This window comes from Citrus sinensis, chromosome 9 (assembly GCF_022201045.2).
Source record: "Citrus sinensis cultivar Valencia sweet orange chromosome 9, DVS_A1.0, whole genome shotgun sequence".
In the NCBI taxonomy this organism is placed as follows: Eukaryota; Viridiplantae; Streptophyta; class Magnoliopsida; order Sapindales; family Rutaceae; genus Citrus; species Citrus sinensis.
The window spans coordinates 18161715-18177392 of NC_068564.1; the positions used below are offsets into that span (position 1 = coordinate 18161715).

Sequence of the window (15678 nt, forward strand, 5' to 3'; positions counted from 1 at the left end):
ATTTTAAAATATAAGATTCAAGAAATGATAGCAGACCCATACTTAAATTCAAAATATAACAACTATAAAATCTTTTTTTATTCTCATTTTTATTTTTAAAAAATAATAATACAGAAACAATACTTAACATACCCTAATTTTTTTTAGTTAAGTGATTTCCCTAACACAATGACAAATCAAAAGATGTGGTTCCAGCCCCACGTGATCAAGTCTCCCTAGTCTTGGTCATTATTGGAGAAAATGAAAGCTTAACCGTGTACATTATATTATCTGCTTGGTGGGTCAATATAAGCTAGTTGCTCATCATGCTAGCTATCACCTTCAGTGTACTAGATCCTGCTAGTCAATGGAGTACAGGAGAGAGGGATTATGAGGAATGGCTCACATGATCATGCATTTCTTCTACATGTATAACCAAATTTAATTATTATGGCATACATGTTAGCATATGTTTGAAGGCTATAAATTGAAAGTGCAACATATTGTATTACTTACATAAGTATACAACAATTAACAAAATCCTTGAGGATTTTGAGAGGTCAAAAAACAAATCAACTTATCTATTTGAGACATTTGTTTTTGTTTTTATCGTGTGCTTTTCGAGCATATATTGAAAAGAATGATTTGTTTAATATATGATTAACTATTTAAGTAATAATAACATGCTGGCCCCGTTCTTGATCCAATAAAGTTTTGTTCTGTTTGCGATATTTTCAGAAAGTATTTAGTTATATTAAAAAAACCAATGGTTTATTAATCGCTAGAGATATAAACTTTTTTGACAAAAATCGATTGCTTTAGAATTTGGGAAAGTATATTAAAAAGATGATATAAGTGTTGACATAATTACGACCCATTTAATAACAAGTAATTAATGCTATAATTTACTTACATAATTGATGTGGCATAATATAATTAATGGAATAAAAGTATAAAATAATAAAATGATTAGAGAACTAAAGTCTGACAAAAAACTGACAGAAATGCATTCAAAACGACATCATTTTAATTTTTTTTTTAAAAAAGAATTAAACTTACTTAAAATGACTTCGTTTTGAGTGTATTTTTATCAATCTTTTGTTAAATTTTGAGTTGTATAGTACTTCAACATCCAACCAATATTGTTACGCTACATTACTTTGCACATAATAATTTGTACAAACACTTTGTGACTCTCTATTATTACTCTTTAAGATTTGTGTTTGACTCCCTAATACAATTTATAAACCAATCATATAGACACGTAACTAACTCTAAATATTATTATACTTATTTTTGAAAATTTTGGATTTAATGTTAATTTGAGTTTATGCTGATCTTTGTGGATCTTGTATAACGTTTGCATTATAATTATAACAGTGTACAATTAAAATTTAGTTATTCTTATATCCAATAACCACGGATCATATACTTGTAAATAAAAATCTAACGATAAATCATATAAGCGTAACATGCAAATCCAAGTTTGTCATGACACAATACAGCAGACGAATAAAATTATTCACCCTCTTGTAAGAGAATGGATCCAATGTTGGTATCAGTTATGTTGATTTTTTTAAAATCTTGTACCACAGGTGCATTTATAATAGTCTACTATTTAAATTGAATTATGATCCTCTTCGTAATATATATATATTTTTTACCTTCCCTCTACTTGTCTTCATAATCTAATTAAAAAAAACTGACTTGATTGGAATTAAACTGAAAAAGCAAGTAAAAAACTCAATCTTTTAGTCATCATTAAACAACAACAGGCAAGGATAGGGAAAAAGACAATGAAAGGATTCTTATCCATTCAAGTTTTAATTGCATACAGATTGTACTTCAATAACTACCAATCAAAACCGGTAAAAAGATCAACACAAGAAGCAGATCAAGGACTCCAAATCAAAATAATGGATGACCACAACATGAGTAAGCACGCAATGACCAGATTAACCTCAATCAACAAAAGTGAGATGGAGGGTGAATGCACCTTACCAAATTGATCCAGAAGACCAAGGGACCCAACGAAGATGGCACACCTAATACTAACGAAAAAATCTAATTGATTTCTGACAAGTCAACCCACAGCAAGAAGGTACGGGACACGTTGACCGTCTACCTCATAATCATATACAATCACTTCAAACAAATTGCTGAACCTGTCTCCATTCTCATCTCTCTTCCCCTCCACAGCACACAGAGATTCCACATGGGATATCATATGAGAATTGAGATTCATCAAGGTATTGTCATTTAGTTGCCAGAAAAATTAACAGAGATACCAAAAAGACAAAGATACATGAATTTAAGTCAAAGCTCTATGTTTCTAACTATAACATAGAATCCAAATCTTCAAAAAGAAAAAAAATTAATTGCTTAGAAAACCCAAATGGGTATTTTATCGGTATCACATGCTGCTGTTTGCATGAATGAAACTGAATACTTGTTGCACTGAGCTCGCTATATCATCTGCTGTAAACCTTGTTTCGCTTGCCACCTACAGAGAACATAGATACAATCTCATTTACATGTGTATATATTGATTTGGAGGCATTTTGATTTAAAAACTAAAATATATACACGGAAATGTTAATACCTTAACGTTAAATGAATAAAGAACAGTTTGTTCAATGGTGGTGATGTTGGTATGGAGAATATTGAACTGCAAATCTTCCAATGCAGCTATTGCTTTAATGAGCTGGCCTGGCCTTCTTCGAGAGAGGATCTTTATCATGGCGTCTAACCCTAAAAGCTTCACCTCAACATCAGCTAAGCAAGATTTGTTTTCAGCTGTTTCTTCACGGAGCCCGGTTTCGAAGTCCATAAGCTTGATTTGATCGTTCGGGAAAGGCAAAGGAGGAGGAAACAATGGAGTTTGTGGCTGTTGATTAATGGCCATTGAAGAATCTCCCATTTGCCGCCCGCCTCCGGGAGCTGCTGCTGCTTCTCCTAATATTCTTCGCCGTTTCTGTGACTCCAAGCACTGCAGAAGCTGCTCCAATTCCCTCACAAATTCAATAGCTCCACCTATAATCGACGCTTGATCTCCCTACAAATCCGCAAAAATATTAACCGATGATGGATTACAGGTTGTTTATTTGAATTATGCACGCGTGTCAGAAAATTATAAAATGATCAACACAGCTCAATTTAGTTCCGGATCTAAATTTATTTATTTATTATTATTATTTATTTATTTATTATGCTTACTCTTTGAACGTATGAGCCAGGCATGAGAGATCTCAAGACTCGAAGGTGTTCATTCATTTGCTTCCTTCGATTTCTTTCAACAGCAATATGAGTCATCCTTTGGCTTTCAACTTCTTCAGTTGTCTTTATAGCTCTTGGTCTTTTTCTCTTGTTTTTCGCTTCTGGTCCGTTGTTGACAACGCTCTTGTTGTTTTGAACATCATCTTCCAGAAATCGGAGTTGTTGCTGCACCGAGTTATTGTCAGAAACCCTAATTTCATCATTATCCTTAAAGCTCTCGTTTTCGTTGCAACCGCCGGGTTGTGGGAGCATGAGAGAGTGCTCATCATCCTCATCTAATTTATCGTTCAAAACAGGAAATTTAAGAAAGTAAACAGGGTCAATAATCCCGGTTTCTTCCTCGGGAACATTAACCCTATTATTGGTTTGATTTAAGGACAACTTGGGACCGAACTCAGCAAACTGCATCACATCGGCAAAGCTTAGTTTATCGAAAGAATTCGATGTACAAAACCCTGATGATGATGAAGATACTTGTTGTTGTATTTTTGGTGGTGGTTGAGGATTGTTGTTGATCATGTAATCAATCATTCCATGATTGTTGTTACGATCATCAGAAGTTTCACCTATCCTTGGCTTCATGATCAGTTCTTCTTGATGTTGATGATGATGATGATCTAGAGAGTAATCTAGCCCTTGAAAATTTGCCTGCAACAAGAGAAGTTCAGAGCAAAACAACATGGTGTTTTTGAAAGATTAAAATTTATCAACAGAAAATTATACAAATAGTGAAGATGATGATAAGCTGGATATGTAGGTATATTTAAACTTATATACCGAGTAATTCAGTTCTTTCTCCATTTAACACTATATACTTTGATCGGAAACCCTAAAGTGACCTCAACTCATGCAAAGGACAAAAAAACCTTGGGAAACTTCTCAGCTTCAGTCATTCACCTGAGAAAGGAAAAATAATAACTGTGAACTTTAAATTACAGTCCAGTAATAAACAAAATAGCACTTGATTCCATAGTTAAACAGCTAGGGGTTTTTGAATTTATATCTATTACTGATGCTAAGTTTTGTGCATTATAACAGTTTATGGCTAAATATTAATCAATATCTACCAATTACAATCTTATGAAAATAATAATAATGATAATAATAATAAAAATAACCCAAAGCTCAGATTAACACTAGCATAAAAACGTAACAATTATGGAGAAACAGATTGGATATTTCACAAACCGGATTGGAGACTGAACTAGACAAGAGACAAAATTAAAATTAATCAAGTGGGGTTTTGATATTTGAATAGCAGAGAGCCAGCATGGGGGGTACCCACACAAAGCTGAGAAACTTCCGACGAGGATGATGAGTTTTCTGTCTTACTGTCTTTTATTTGATATATATATAAAATGGGCCATGGGATGGCTTTGACTTGAAGAAAGATACACATAGAGAGAGAGAGAGAGAGAGAGAGAGAGAAAGAGCAAAGAGGAGCCTGTGGATTAATGTCAACCTCACAGTTTGATGAGTTTTCACCTCTTCAAATTGTTTATCACCACCACCTCCAAATATTAATGTGAGTCACAGGTGACCCAACGCTCTTTTTTACTTTACACTTTACTACCTCTTTTCATGATCCTAATTAATTAACCCTGAATATCATTCATCTCAAATTTGAAATCTAGGGCGGTTTGTTATTATTGTGTTTCAACATAATTTTAAATAGACAATAATTTTGAAAAAAAATAATTGGTGAACAAATATGGATCTAGAGTCTGCTGTAATCTTAATTAGAGGTATAAAATGAGTCGGGTTATTATGACCCCAACAAATAGTCGCAGAGTCATTTTCATTAAGGTAAAAAGGTAATAATTTTCAATTATAAATGCTAAGATTAAATTGTACAAATCTCATGTTGCCAATAGAATCTAAATTATGTTATCATTGTATGAATTTCGCCAGTCAACGAATATCAAATTTGTAAAGAATAATTTGAAAATTAACTAAGAAACTCTGTGTTTTCTCTAAATTTCTGTTAGTTTAAAGTTGTGTTTGTATTTTTTAAAGGAGTTTGGTGGATTTCGCTATGGAAAAAAAAATGCAGAAATATCCAAAACGGTGAAGTAGAATAGGCCGAGTTAAAGTAAAAATTAATGAGTTAATATAGAATACGAAAGTTTAAATGAACTCGTGTCTAGCTTATATTTTAGTCATGAAAATCTAATGAATGGGCATATGGATAAGCATTAAAGCACGAATGATAAATTAATTTTTTTAAAATATTTTGAAATTATAAATAGTCAACAACATAGTAGTAATAATTTTATAACTACTAACCTTATGGAAACATTAGTACATTTAGATAATTAAAAAAGGAACGTTAATCACGATACAAATGCTATTGGGCCAATTGGCCTAGGCCAATAACTGATTGATTAGAGCTTCTAACACCCCATTTTAATTCTTAAGAAGCCTCACGTTTCATTTTTTTCTCTTTTATGAAATTACGAAAAAGGACATAAAAGCACAATATAATTTTGATTAAATTTCACTTTCATTTAGAATAAATTTTGTAAATATATTCTTTTCACCATAAAATTATTGTTATTAAATAATTTATTTCTTCATTATTTCATAATTATTTTGATTTCATCAACATAATTCATTGTATCATATGTTAGGATTAAAAAATAGTTAGGTTTCATGATTTGTAAAGACATTTTAGTGTAACTAAATTCATACTTGTCCTTTTATGTAATTTCAAGTAGTAATAGAACTATGATTACAAAAACGGGGTGATATGAGTATTTCAAGGGGTGTGGAAAGCATTCTCTAACCAATTATCACATGATCCTATGAGATAATGCTATGTTATTTGTCATATTAGTTTCCATCCTAATTGCCTAAGCCTAAAATTAGAGTAAATTTAATTCCTATTTTTTTACTTAAGTACTTGTTCATTCCCTGTATTTTAAACAAACCTCAATATATTTACTTAAATACGTTATATTTTCTTCCCTCACTTTTTTCTTTGCTTTTATAAAAATACCAAAGTAACAATATTTTTTATATTAATTAATTTATCTATAAAGAAGTTAATTCATCAATTAACCAATAATTATCAAGATGAAAGAATTAGTAATTTTTGCATCCTTGCAACAATATTGCTAATAATTATTTATAATAAATTGATATCAGCTAACTTAAACAATGTTTAATATCTTTGCAATAATCTTATTAATTAAAAATTTAATTTACTAAATTTATCGTAAAAGTAAAATAATAATATAAAAATTTCCCCTGATTTTTGTTTTGCTCTCAAGGCTAATTTGATAATTTAACATTTTTTTCTTTACATTAATATCTCTAAAAATATTGTTTGCAAGGGTATTATTGTAAAAGAAAAAAAGATTAAGAATATAATATATAAAATAATAGAAGTTTCTTGAGATATTTTTTCGGATATAGGAACCAAAGGAATGACTAAACAAACATCTACCCCGAAAATTCTAGAGCAATTTAATCCTTTCCTAACCGCATTTTAGAAATATAGGCTTATTGTAAGAAAGCTTTAGGATTCCATTATTATCAATTTACTATGCATTATTTTAAGGACCAAAAAATAAATAATTGGAACAATTTGAGTATTTCACGGCACCGAGAGACCGACCCCCTATTAATAGTTTTTATTTTTATTTTTCCTTGCTCTTTTCTTTTTGTCTCGGTTAGACTCCATGATTTAGTCATTCATTAGGATTAACATATTAAGCCTTGGAGATGTTGATTACATGAAGAGTATTTTGAAACGGAAGAGGGCAAAAAGAAAAAGGCTCACGGGATACAAGTGAATTTAGCTTCCATTGTCAAGGATAACATCAAATTTAAGCATAATAGTCCACCAAGGCTTCCCCAAAGACTTGTATTTAGTCCAGAAATTTAATTTTCTATCACAGTAAATCTAGAATACATTGATTTGTCTAAAATACATCGAAAGCACCATATCACTTCATATCTATTACAGCTAATAAACAAGTCATATTCTAATATAAGTTTGAAGTAATTTGCTCCCCAATACCAATCACGTGATAGGAACTTTTGGGGACAAAGCTCTAAAAATAATTGTTCTATGTTCAAATAAGGTAAAACAAAATCAAAGGAACATTGATTGAAATTGCAGCCTTCTATTATGTCATGCTCACTGAGAGTAATACGCAAATTACACAAAAAACCAAATATGATGCTTAAACAAGATACTGTTAACTAATTGCAAACTCATGAACCCTGGGGAGGCTTGAGCGAGGTTCCCCTTTCCAGTCTTCCGAATTAAACGTAACTACAAAAGAAACACAACAAATTCATCTAGAAAGAAATCTTTTGCTCTGTTCAGTGTCTAGATTTTTTTTCGGTGAAAACAATGTCTTAAATTACAGGGAAGATGATTAAGAACTTTCCTAGATCCAGTGTAGTTGCAGGTTCCATCTTTCCCTGTTCATCTTTAAAAATAAACATACAAATTAAACTAAAACAGTTTACAGTTTCACGATATCAGAGAACCTGCAAAGTGCCTGCTAATTCAACCTTTGTTGCTCATCTCACCAAGCAGGATTGTAGCAGCGGTTAATCAGACCAATTTGTTTGTTTCTTCCGCTCGTAGCACCTCTACTCCCAAAAAAGAGGATGAAAATCACACACTAGCTGAATCATGAGGTGTACTCGAAAGGAGCTGGTGGCTGAGGTTCTTCATCAACAGCCATTGCCGAAGCAGAACCCTGCTGTCCCGTTGTTGACCCACCACCAGCAGGTGACTGTGTAGACGATGGAGCATCTGTGAGGGATAGTACCTCTGGTTCATTGGGACGCAAGTCCCTCAGGAGAACAAACCCTGATGGTGCTGACTTCACAGGCACATATCTGCTGTCCTCAAGAAATTTAATGAACTTCTCCTGTGCTGGAACCACCCTGGCAGGGTTAATCAAAATTTCGAAAGAAGGCTCAGGCTCTGCTTTCTTCTCTGGAGGTGCATCAACCTGCCATATAAATCGGGAAAAGAATAAAAAAATTAAAAAAAAACCATCACAAGATTCACAATATAATTAATCAATGGGGGATTGCTAGATTGTTTATGACTGGAAATATAAAAAAAGTTGCTTCAGAAAAATTTCTCAAGTTGAAAAGAACAATACCAGCAATGCACTTAGTATTTTGAAAACATTTACTAATTTTAATTAGAAAAAAGGAAGAGCTGTTTCCCTTAAGATGTTACTTCTAGTGGGTGCCAGGTGATTAACCCAATTTCCCATAGAAGGTCATATGTTCTACAGCTCCCAAATTGGAGATATACCAATATACTAAAAGAGCTGCTTGATATATATCCAAGTGTCTTTTCTCTGAATAGTAGATTTATCAAACACTCAATAAACAGAAATCGCAAAACTAAGGATGTGTTTACCTGCATAGAGTCTCCATCTTTCTCATTAGATGATTTTCCTTTTCCGGCAGAGGACAAATCTGTCTTTTCAGCAGTCGCTTTCTCTTTCTCTTTCTGCTCCGCTTCTTTCTTAGCCCGAGCTTTGGCCTTAGCTGAAGTTGACAGAACAGCGGCGGGAAGTTTTACAGCTGATGTGGTGGTGGGCACAGTGGTAGGTTTCGGATATTCGAACAGAGAAGGTTTTGCATGTGATAAGAATTCAAACCGAGGAACTTTCAAGTCATAGTTGAGTCCAATTAAAGCCGTGGGTGAAAACGACAAGCTAATGAAGTATATAAGGGGATACCAATACCAAAACTGGCTAAAAACAGAGAGACCAACTACTGCAGTGATTTTATCATGTTTCGTCTTTGAAAGCAATCTTATAGTTACGTTCCTTCCACCAGCATCAAGGATTCCAGAGGCCAAGATTGCTCCCATCTTGCTCATGGTATCTTCATGCTTATCAAGAATTATTTTTTCCAATTGTCGCCTAGAATAGGAAAATAATATGTCAAAATTATGAGCTAAAAAACACAATAAACGAGGAAAATATACACTAAAATCAATACCTGAAGGTTCCAACACGAGAATCATTAGCTTCATTAATCTGGACCATGACCATAGCCATTGCAATGAGTGCACCTTGGCGAACAAAATCAACGACATCTGATGTAAGAGGCTCCAGCAATGATATAGCCTCGCTCAGTCCTGTACCTGCACAGGAGATACCTACTGCAAGAGCCGCACCATAGCGAACATGTGGATTATATGACTCAGACAGCAGAGACACAATTCGAGGAGTCTGCAATTTAACAATGCAGTGAGATTCACAGAAAACTGTTATCCCTCCCATCTCTACTCACCCACCAACCCACACCCAGACACAGAAGGCATGTGCTAGAAGAAAAACAAAGAAAGAAGATAAAATTCACAAACCTGCTCCGGCTCAGAGTACAGGACAAAACCAAGTGCTAGAACAGCGGTCCTCCTGACATCATCACTGACATCCGATACGGCAAAGTGCAGCAGCTGGCGAATCGCCTTGTTGTTAGCTGTTCCACTGTAGGCCAATGCCAATGCATACATTCCTCCATAACGCAGTATTGGATCTTGATCGCGAGTCATTTGCTCAATTAATGTATCTGCTTCTTCTTCCCTTCCATACACAGTTAGAGCAATACCCAATGCCAACCCCCTACAACAAAATCAGATACGCAATAAGAAAACAGAACAGCTAAACTGAAGTTTCGGCAGTGCCAACATAAGAAACCAACTAACCTGATGATCTTCTCATGCTGCGTCTCATGTGCATAGGTAAGCATTTCACCTGCCTTCTCACTAGCGGTTCCAACCATGAGCAAACCCATACTTATCCCAGCAGCTTCTCCAGCAACAGCACTGTCAGTATAAAGCACATTTTTTATGTCATCATAGATATCTTCATCAGCAGTTCCTAGAGCTGCCAAGCCAAGCCCTAAGCAGGCACCATGTTGAATAACCTGCAAAGATTTCAAATAGTGAATCAACAAATACTTGTAGACCGTTTGGCTAAAAAGTAAAAGCGGTCACAGACTAAAATTTAAGCACCTCCACATTAGTACTCCTTAGGCTATCACGAAGGAATTGTTTGATGCCCTCGCCATGGTTGGCATGAATGAGACCTAAGGCATAAAGAGCTCCACCTTCTGAGTACGGACTGCCGCCACCACCAGCCCCGCCCTGGGGCAAGTAAGGTGCCATAAGTGACCTTCCTTGCTGCAGATGGCCTCTGTGAATAACACCTAGCCCTGCCGTTGCACTAAACTTGGCCCAATTGGTGGCTCTGCTCAACCAGTCCTGACAATTGACATGAATCAACAGTGTTAAACATTCACATCAAATCCCTATACAGATATGGGTAGGTGATGCATATTATTGTCTTTTTCAAAGGTGGAGTGTAATTGTACCACTATCATGAATGAAAAAGAAATAATGAAAGCTAAACAGATGTTGTACCAGATTCTCCCTAAGAAATGTGTCCACAGTTGTTCCAGCGTGCATAATTGCATTAGCATAAATTGTCGCACTATGACAAACACTGTTTCTCATCTCAACCGACTGCTTTATAGTTTTAAGAATCAAAAGATCCGACCTATAAAATGAGTATAGTAGTGTAAATAAATTACCATCATTTTACCCAAATAAACTCAACAAATTATCTAAAAAGTGTTGAAAAACGGATGCCCTTACTTGTTATGACTGTATAAGAATTGCAGAGTTAGTTGTATTGATGTCTCCCCAGACAAAATTCCCTTGATTTTATTGAGTCTCTCAGCATATATTACTTCCTTTGGATCTTCATCTTGTACATTTACATTGGAAGCAGGAGTTCCCTCGTTCATTTGAACATCCTCAGCTGTAGAACTATCATTTTGAGCAGACGGAGGATCATTGGATCCTGGTTGCACTGTCTGCAGAGGTTGAGTTTTAGGAACAGGAAGGTGATCTCTCACATTCAAGAGAAAAGCTTGGTGCTCATTCTCCACAAGATCAAAGGCGATTTGAAATGCCAATAATGCATCATCTTTGTTCTCAGAACGGAGAAGCTTCTCTAGTATGCTCACAACACCTTCGGGTTCATCCAAGAACATGAGACACTGGCAAATGCTCAAATAATCTGGAGAAGGAAGCTTTTGATAAACTTTAACGAGGAGACGAAGCACCTGTAGCAAGAACCAATGCATATCATACCACTTAATTCAGGAATCTTTCCGAACATTCCATCAACTTCACCTACCAGTTTCACAGTTTCACTTGTAAATAATTCTACCAGTTTCACTTGTAAAATATTTCTTCGTACAGACCTTAATTCAAAACCATATTCATTAAAGCATCAGATACTTTCAGCAACCAACACCACATGGCAAGAAGTAAAAACACTAAATACAAATTAACAGGTGGTTACTCGAAGTAGACAGCAAAATGAGGCGGCACTGAGTTATGTTTGAATAATATTATAGTTTATATATCATGTCCAGGTTATTAGCAATTCCTAAATTGTCACAGTAATTCAAATAACAAACAAAAAATTAGTGAGAAGACATTAGCAGTATACTTTCCAAATCATTAATCAATAAAATGGATAGGAAAAGCAACTTTCTAGTGCCCATCAACTAGGCTTCATCTCTCACATTCTAGAATATTAGGATGTCAGGGTCCAAGGAGTGACTGGCAAAGATTTGGTCTGCCATGGAATTGGATGGCTCAGTACTACATCACCGTGTTATTTAGTTTACAACAAACAAGCTCAGAATTGATACTTCTTTAGTAAATCATATGATATAGCTTTAACAAGCAGTTCAACAATAACACCTTAACCGAAGAAAAAATTCTCACCTCACGCCGGTATTCTCTACGATTAACAAAGGAATGAGAGACATTAATACAATATGACAAAGTGCCATGCACATTGTCGCTCCTGGTGATTGCTTCCTCAAGTTTATCCAATCTTCGGCACTCAATCGCAATTCCCATTGCTTGTTGGTATTTTCCATCAGTAATACACCTATGTGAAGAACAGTTAGTCATCTAGAAGAACTGAAAAGACATGATATCAAAATATTGAAGCTTTACATACTTATCAAGCATTCTCTCCACAATTGCCTCCAACCTAGGATCCACATTTGCTGCTTCATCATTTGATTCAGCTGCCTTCGACTTAATACTAGCATATTCATCGATAGCCTTAGCTGTCGATATGAATTGAATCCAAGTGTCAAGTCATAGACATTGCATAAAGAACTAAACTAAAAATTATGAAATTCATAATTAGCAATAAAAAAAAAACATTGTCTGACCATAAAAAAGTCTCATCAGTCTTCCCTTTTTCTTTCAGTGACAAAAATAGAAAAAAGTTAAATGGACTTCCTTACCTAACAGTGTATGAACATAATCAGAATCCTCTGAAACATCAAACAAGGAACCAGCTCCAAGAGCATATGAGAGTGAATCATTAAGTTCACCCAAGTAATAAAAGACCTGTGAGACAAAGTAGAATCCTTGTAAGAAATAAAAGGGAGATCAAAATTAATTATATCTATCAAACAAAAAAGAGTGTGATAGTCAATAAAGTCAACTAATTTTTTTGATAAGAAACTATGAGTATTTGTATTACTAAATAATGGACAAAATAAACTTTACTAGTGGACCAGATATCCACCCAAAATCAAAGCTATACAGAACAGTGTGTGTGTGTGTATTTATATTTGGCTAAGTACGAAACAACAACTATATAAAGAACTATATGAGATATGAATGAGGATAGGTGGGACTACAAATCCACAAAAACAAGGACGAGAAGTCCCATTCTAAAGAAAACACTCAAAAAACTACATAGACCAGAAATAGCCCGAAGCTATACAGAACAGTATCAACCCCCAAAAGTGTGATTTAACCCAAAAGACACAACCTAACCCTATACAAGAATGGGCAGAGTATACTCTAAATCCCAAAAACTATCCCCCAATTAAGATGAATGAAGAAAAATGAAGTATCAATAAGGTCAACTACTTACATTCGCCCTTTAGATGTTATCCCAAAAATCATAGTTTACAATAAATTAATATGGGCCTTGAAGTTCTATGGTTTGAAATTTGAACTCTTAAAGTGGGAACTGCTAAAGACCACTTAAATACAATTAAGTATCCAATTTACAATCAAATCCATCTTTCCTTTCTAGAAAAAGAATTTTTAGAAAAGCTTCATAGCAATCAAAGATGAAAACAGGTAGCGCATACTTTCTGCAGAATGGTAGTTAGGAGTGATACTTCCTTAAAAAAAATTTAAGTATCTAGAGTTGACTTAACTTATTCTGCATTTAGCAATATTGTTATGGAATTTGGAGCACAAACCTATACAAGAAACTTTTAGTATTCTAACTCTTAATCAATGGGGAAGGAAATCAAACACTTATGCTGGGTAGAAGAGTCATAGACAGTAAAGTACAACTGAATTGGGCTAACCTTTGATACTAGAAGAGCAGCAAGTTGTCTCTGGTGCTGATCAAACTCTTCATCCTCATACAAACTTTCTCTGAATCAAGGCAGAAAAAAGAAAGAAGATTAAAAAAAAATGAATAATCCATAGTCATGATTTATAAAGATAAACAAGATCAGTAAAGGAATATTAGATTTGGAGATAGTTTAAAATTCAATATCCTCGGAATCAAGACAGAGTAGCTCAGAAAAGTTATCTTCTGAGTACTCACTATAAATAAACGTTTAAGAATTCAAAAAACAGGTACAGGCAATAACAACATGATCAGCGGCAATTTCACTAAACTCCTAGTTGGGGCTCCTGATTCAGCTGAAGCTTTGACTAGGGATAAGCACTAGCATATTTTAATCCATTGATTATAAAGTTACTCAGACAGAACTAGAACCCTAACAGCAACCAACTAATAAAAATCATTTCCATTAAGTAAAGCTACTTCCACCACCCACTTAAGACCCCAGACCCTCTAGCTGAAGGTCTTAAACCTATGATAGGTAAATTTTTGGACCATCTAGAAACTCAGAAACGATATGTTTTTTTTTTCTTTTCTCCAAACTAAGATTCGTCTACACACATTAGTATCGAAATTGGCATTACAAGATCATCATCATCATAATCATAGAAAGCTTTTCCTGAGCTTCCAAAATCCAAATCAATTTCCCAATTAACTAAATAAAACCCTCGACCCAAACCTAAAAGGAAAAAAAAAAACAAAGCCCACTAGTTAAACTGCCAAGCTAAAATAATAAATTCCTGAATTTTACCCAAATAACAAGTACAATTACTCGCTTTAATTCAAATCTACACTCCTTACCACTCACATTCTCGTTTTCCACAGAGAAAAACTCAACAAAAATAAATATTGAACACAAATTACAGACAAATAGCGAAGCGACAAAGAAAGAAAATTTAATTACATGATGGGGACGCTAGTCGAGATCTCCGGCCAGAACTGGTCGACAAAGCTATTGAGATTAGAAAGCGCGTGCAGTTTCAGCGAAGGATGACTCTCGTTCAACATAGCCAGTAAACCACCGGCCGAGCTCACCATCGTCGCCGCCATATTTTTAACCGTAATCTAAAGCGAAAACCCTAGGGGTTTCAATTCGGTTCTAATCAATTGAAATAAAAATCGGAGATTTCAACTTGGGGTTCCGTCGGAATTGAAATTCCAAACCCTAGCCCTGAAAGAGAGAGAGGGGAGAGAGAGTCGAAAGAGAGCGAGACTTGAAAGGTAATTATTTGTTTATTCTCTCCTTTTTATTTGATTTCTGATTTCTGAATCTAGTAAACTTACCCAACAAGTTATAATTATCATTATTTAATTAGGATTAGTTATGAGCTCCTCCCTCGGCTTAATTTTAAATTCAAAGATATTTATCTTTTTTCAATGAGAATTAATTAAATGTTAACAAAATTGTCAAAAGAAAAATGTAAGTTAAAATTTTAATGTTTGTACTTTGAGTTAAGTTGTCTATTTAATCTTTATATTTTTTAAATTACTTTAAGACACCTTTATTATTAAATATTTGATACTTTTGCCTTTTTTTTGCCATTACAATAATAATACATGTGCTGCAGTCTCGAGAGCATTAATTAATTTATCTATAAATAGGAATTAATTAGCAAATTAACTAATAATTATCAATTTACAAGAACTAATATTTTTTATATCCTTACAATAATCTTTCTAATAATTATTTATAAATAATTAATACCAACCAACTTAAAGTCACGTTTAACACCTTGTTGTCTTGTTAATAATCATTTATATAAAAAAAATTAAGTTACTAAGTTTCTTTAATTGTTATTTTACTTTTAGTTTTAATAATAATAATAAAATTTACTTTAATTTTTATTTTAACTTTAGTGTTAATTTGATAAATTAATTTTTTTTCTTTTCATTAGTGTCATTAAGGTAGTGTTTATTTCCTGGAGTGGGAGTGAAGAATATGGATTCCTCCCACTCCAGT

The 15678-nt window shown here is 34.0% G+C and overlaps 2 protein-coding genes across 3 annotated transcripts; both read right to left on the bottom strand.

Moving 5' to 3' along the window:
- Positions 1–1714: 1714 nt before the first annotated feature.
- LOC102616272 (transcription factor FAMA) lies at positions 1715–4584 on the bottom strand. Of its 2 annotated transcripts, XM_006493742.4 has the most exons (5): positions 4444–4584; positions 4033–4152; positions 3196–3903; positions 2582–3034; positions 1715–2482 (listed from the first exon to the last, which is right to left on the bottom strand). In XM_006493742.4, the coding sequence occupies exons 2-5, from the start codon at positions 4054–4056 to the stop codon at positions 2393–2395; spliced, it is 1275 nt and encodes a 424-aa protein (XP_006493805.2). In that variant the 5' UTR covers positions 4057–4152; positions 4444–4584; the 3' UTR covers positions 1715–2392. The 2 variants fall into 2 exon arrangements, with proteins under 2 accessions (XP_006493805.2, XP_024949468.2); XM_025093700.2 differs by lacking the exons at positions 4033–4152; positions 4444–4584 and having other exon boundaries at positions 3196–3951.
- Positions 4585–7365: 2781 nt separating this feature from the next.
- On the bottom strand, positions 7366–14961 carry LOC102615994 (26S proteasome non-ATPase regulatory subunit 1 homolog A). Its single transcript, XM_006493740.4, has 13 exons — positions 14623–14961; positions 13675–13744; positions 12586–12691; positions 12291–12402; positions 12050–12218; positions 10904–11376; positions 10670–10805; positions 10262–10510; positions 9953–10173; positions 9611–9869; positions 9244–9476; positions 8654–9164; positions 7366–8231 (listed from the first exon to the last, which is right to left on the bottom strand). The coding sequence occupies exons 1-13, from the start codon at positions 14766–14768 to the stop codon at positions 7905–7907; spliced, it is 3012 nt and encodes a 1003-aa protein (XP_006493803.2). The 5' UTR covers positions 14769–14961; the 3' UTR covers positions 7366–7904.
- Positions 14962–15678: the final 717 nt, after the last annotated feature.

Coding starts and splice junctions, on each gene's coding strand:
- LOC102616272 (XM_025093700.2), bottom strand. CDS start 3,936: ATGTTGTTTTGCTCTGAACTTCTCTTGTTGCAGGCAAATTTTCAAGGG. Junction 3,035..3,195: donor CTGGCTCATACGTTCAAAGA/GTAAGCATAATA, acceptor GCGGATTTGTAG/GGAGATCAAGCGTCGATTAT. Junction 2,483..2,581: donor TTTATTCATTTAACGTTAAG/GTATTAACATTT, acceptor TGTTCTCTGTAG/GTGGCAAGCGAAACAAGGTT.
- LOC102615994 (XM_006493740.4), bottom strand. CDS start 14,768: ATGGCGGCGACGATGGTGAGCTCGGCCGGTGGTTTACTGGCTATGTTG. Junction 12,219..12,290: donor GTGGAGAGAATGCTTGATAA/GTATGTAAAGCT, acceptor TTCTTCACATAG/GTGTATTACTGATGGAAAAT. Junction 9,165..9,243: donor TCTCGTGTTGGAACCTTCAG/GTATTGATTTTA, acceptor TTCCTATTCTAG/GCGACAATTGGAAAAAATAA.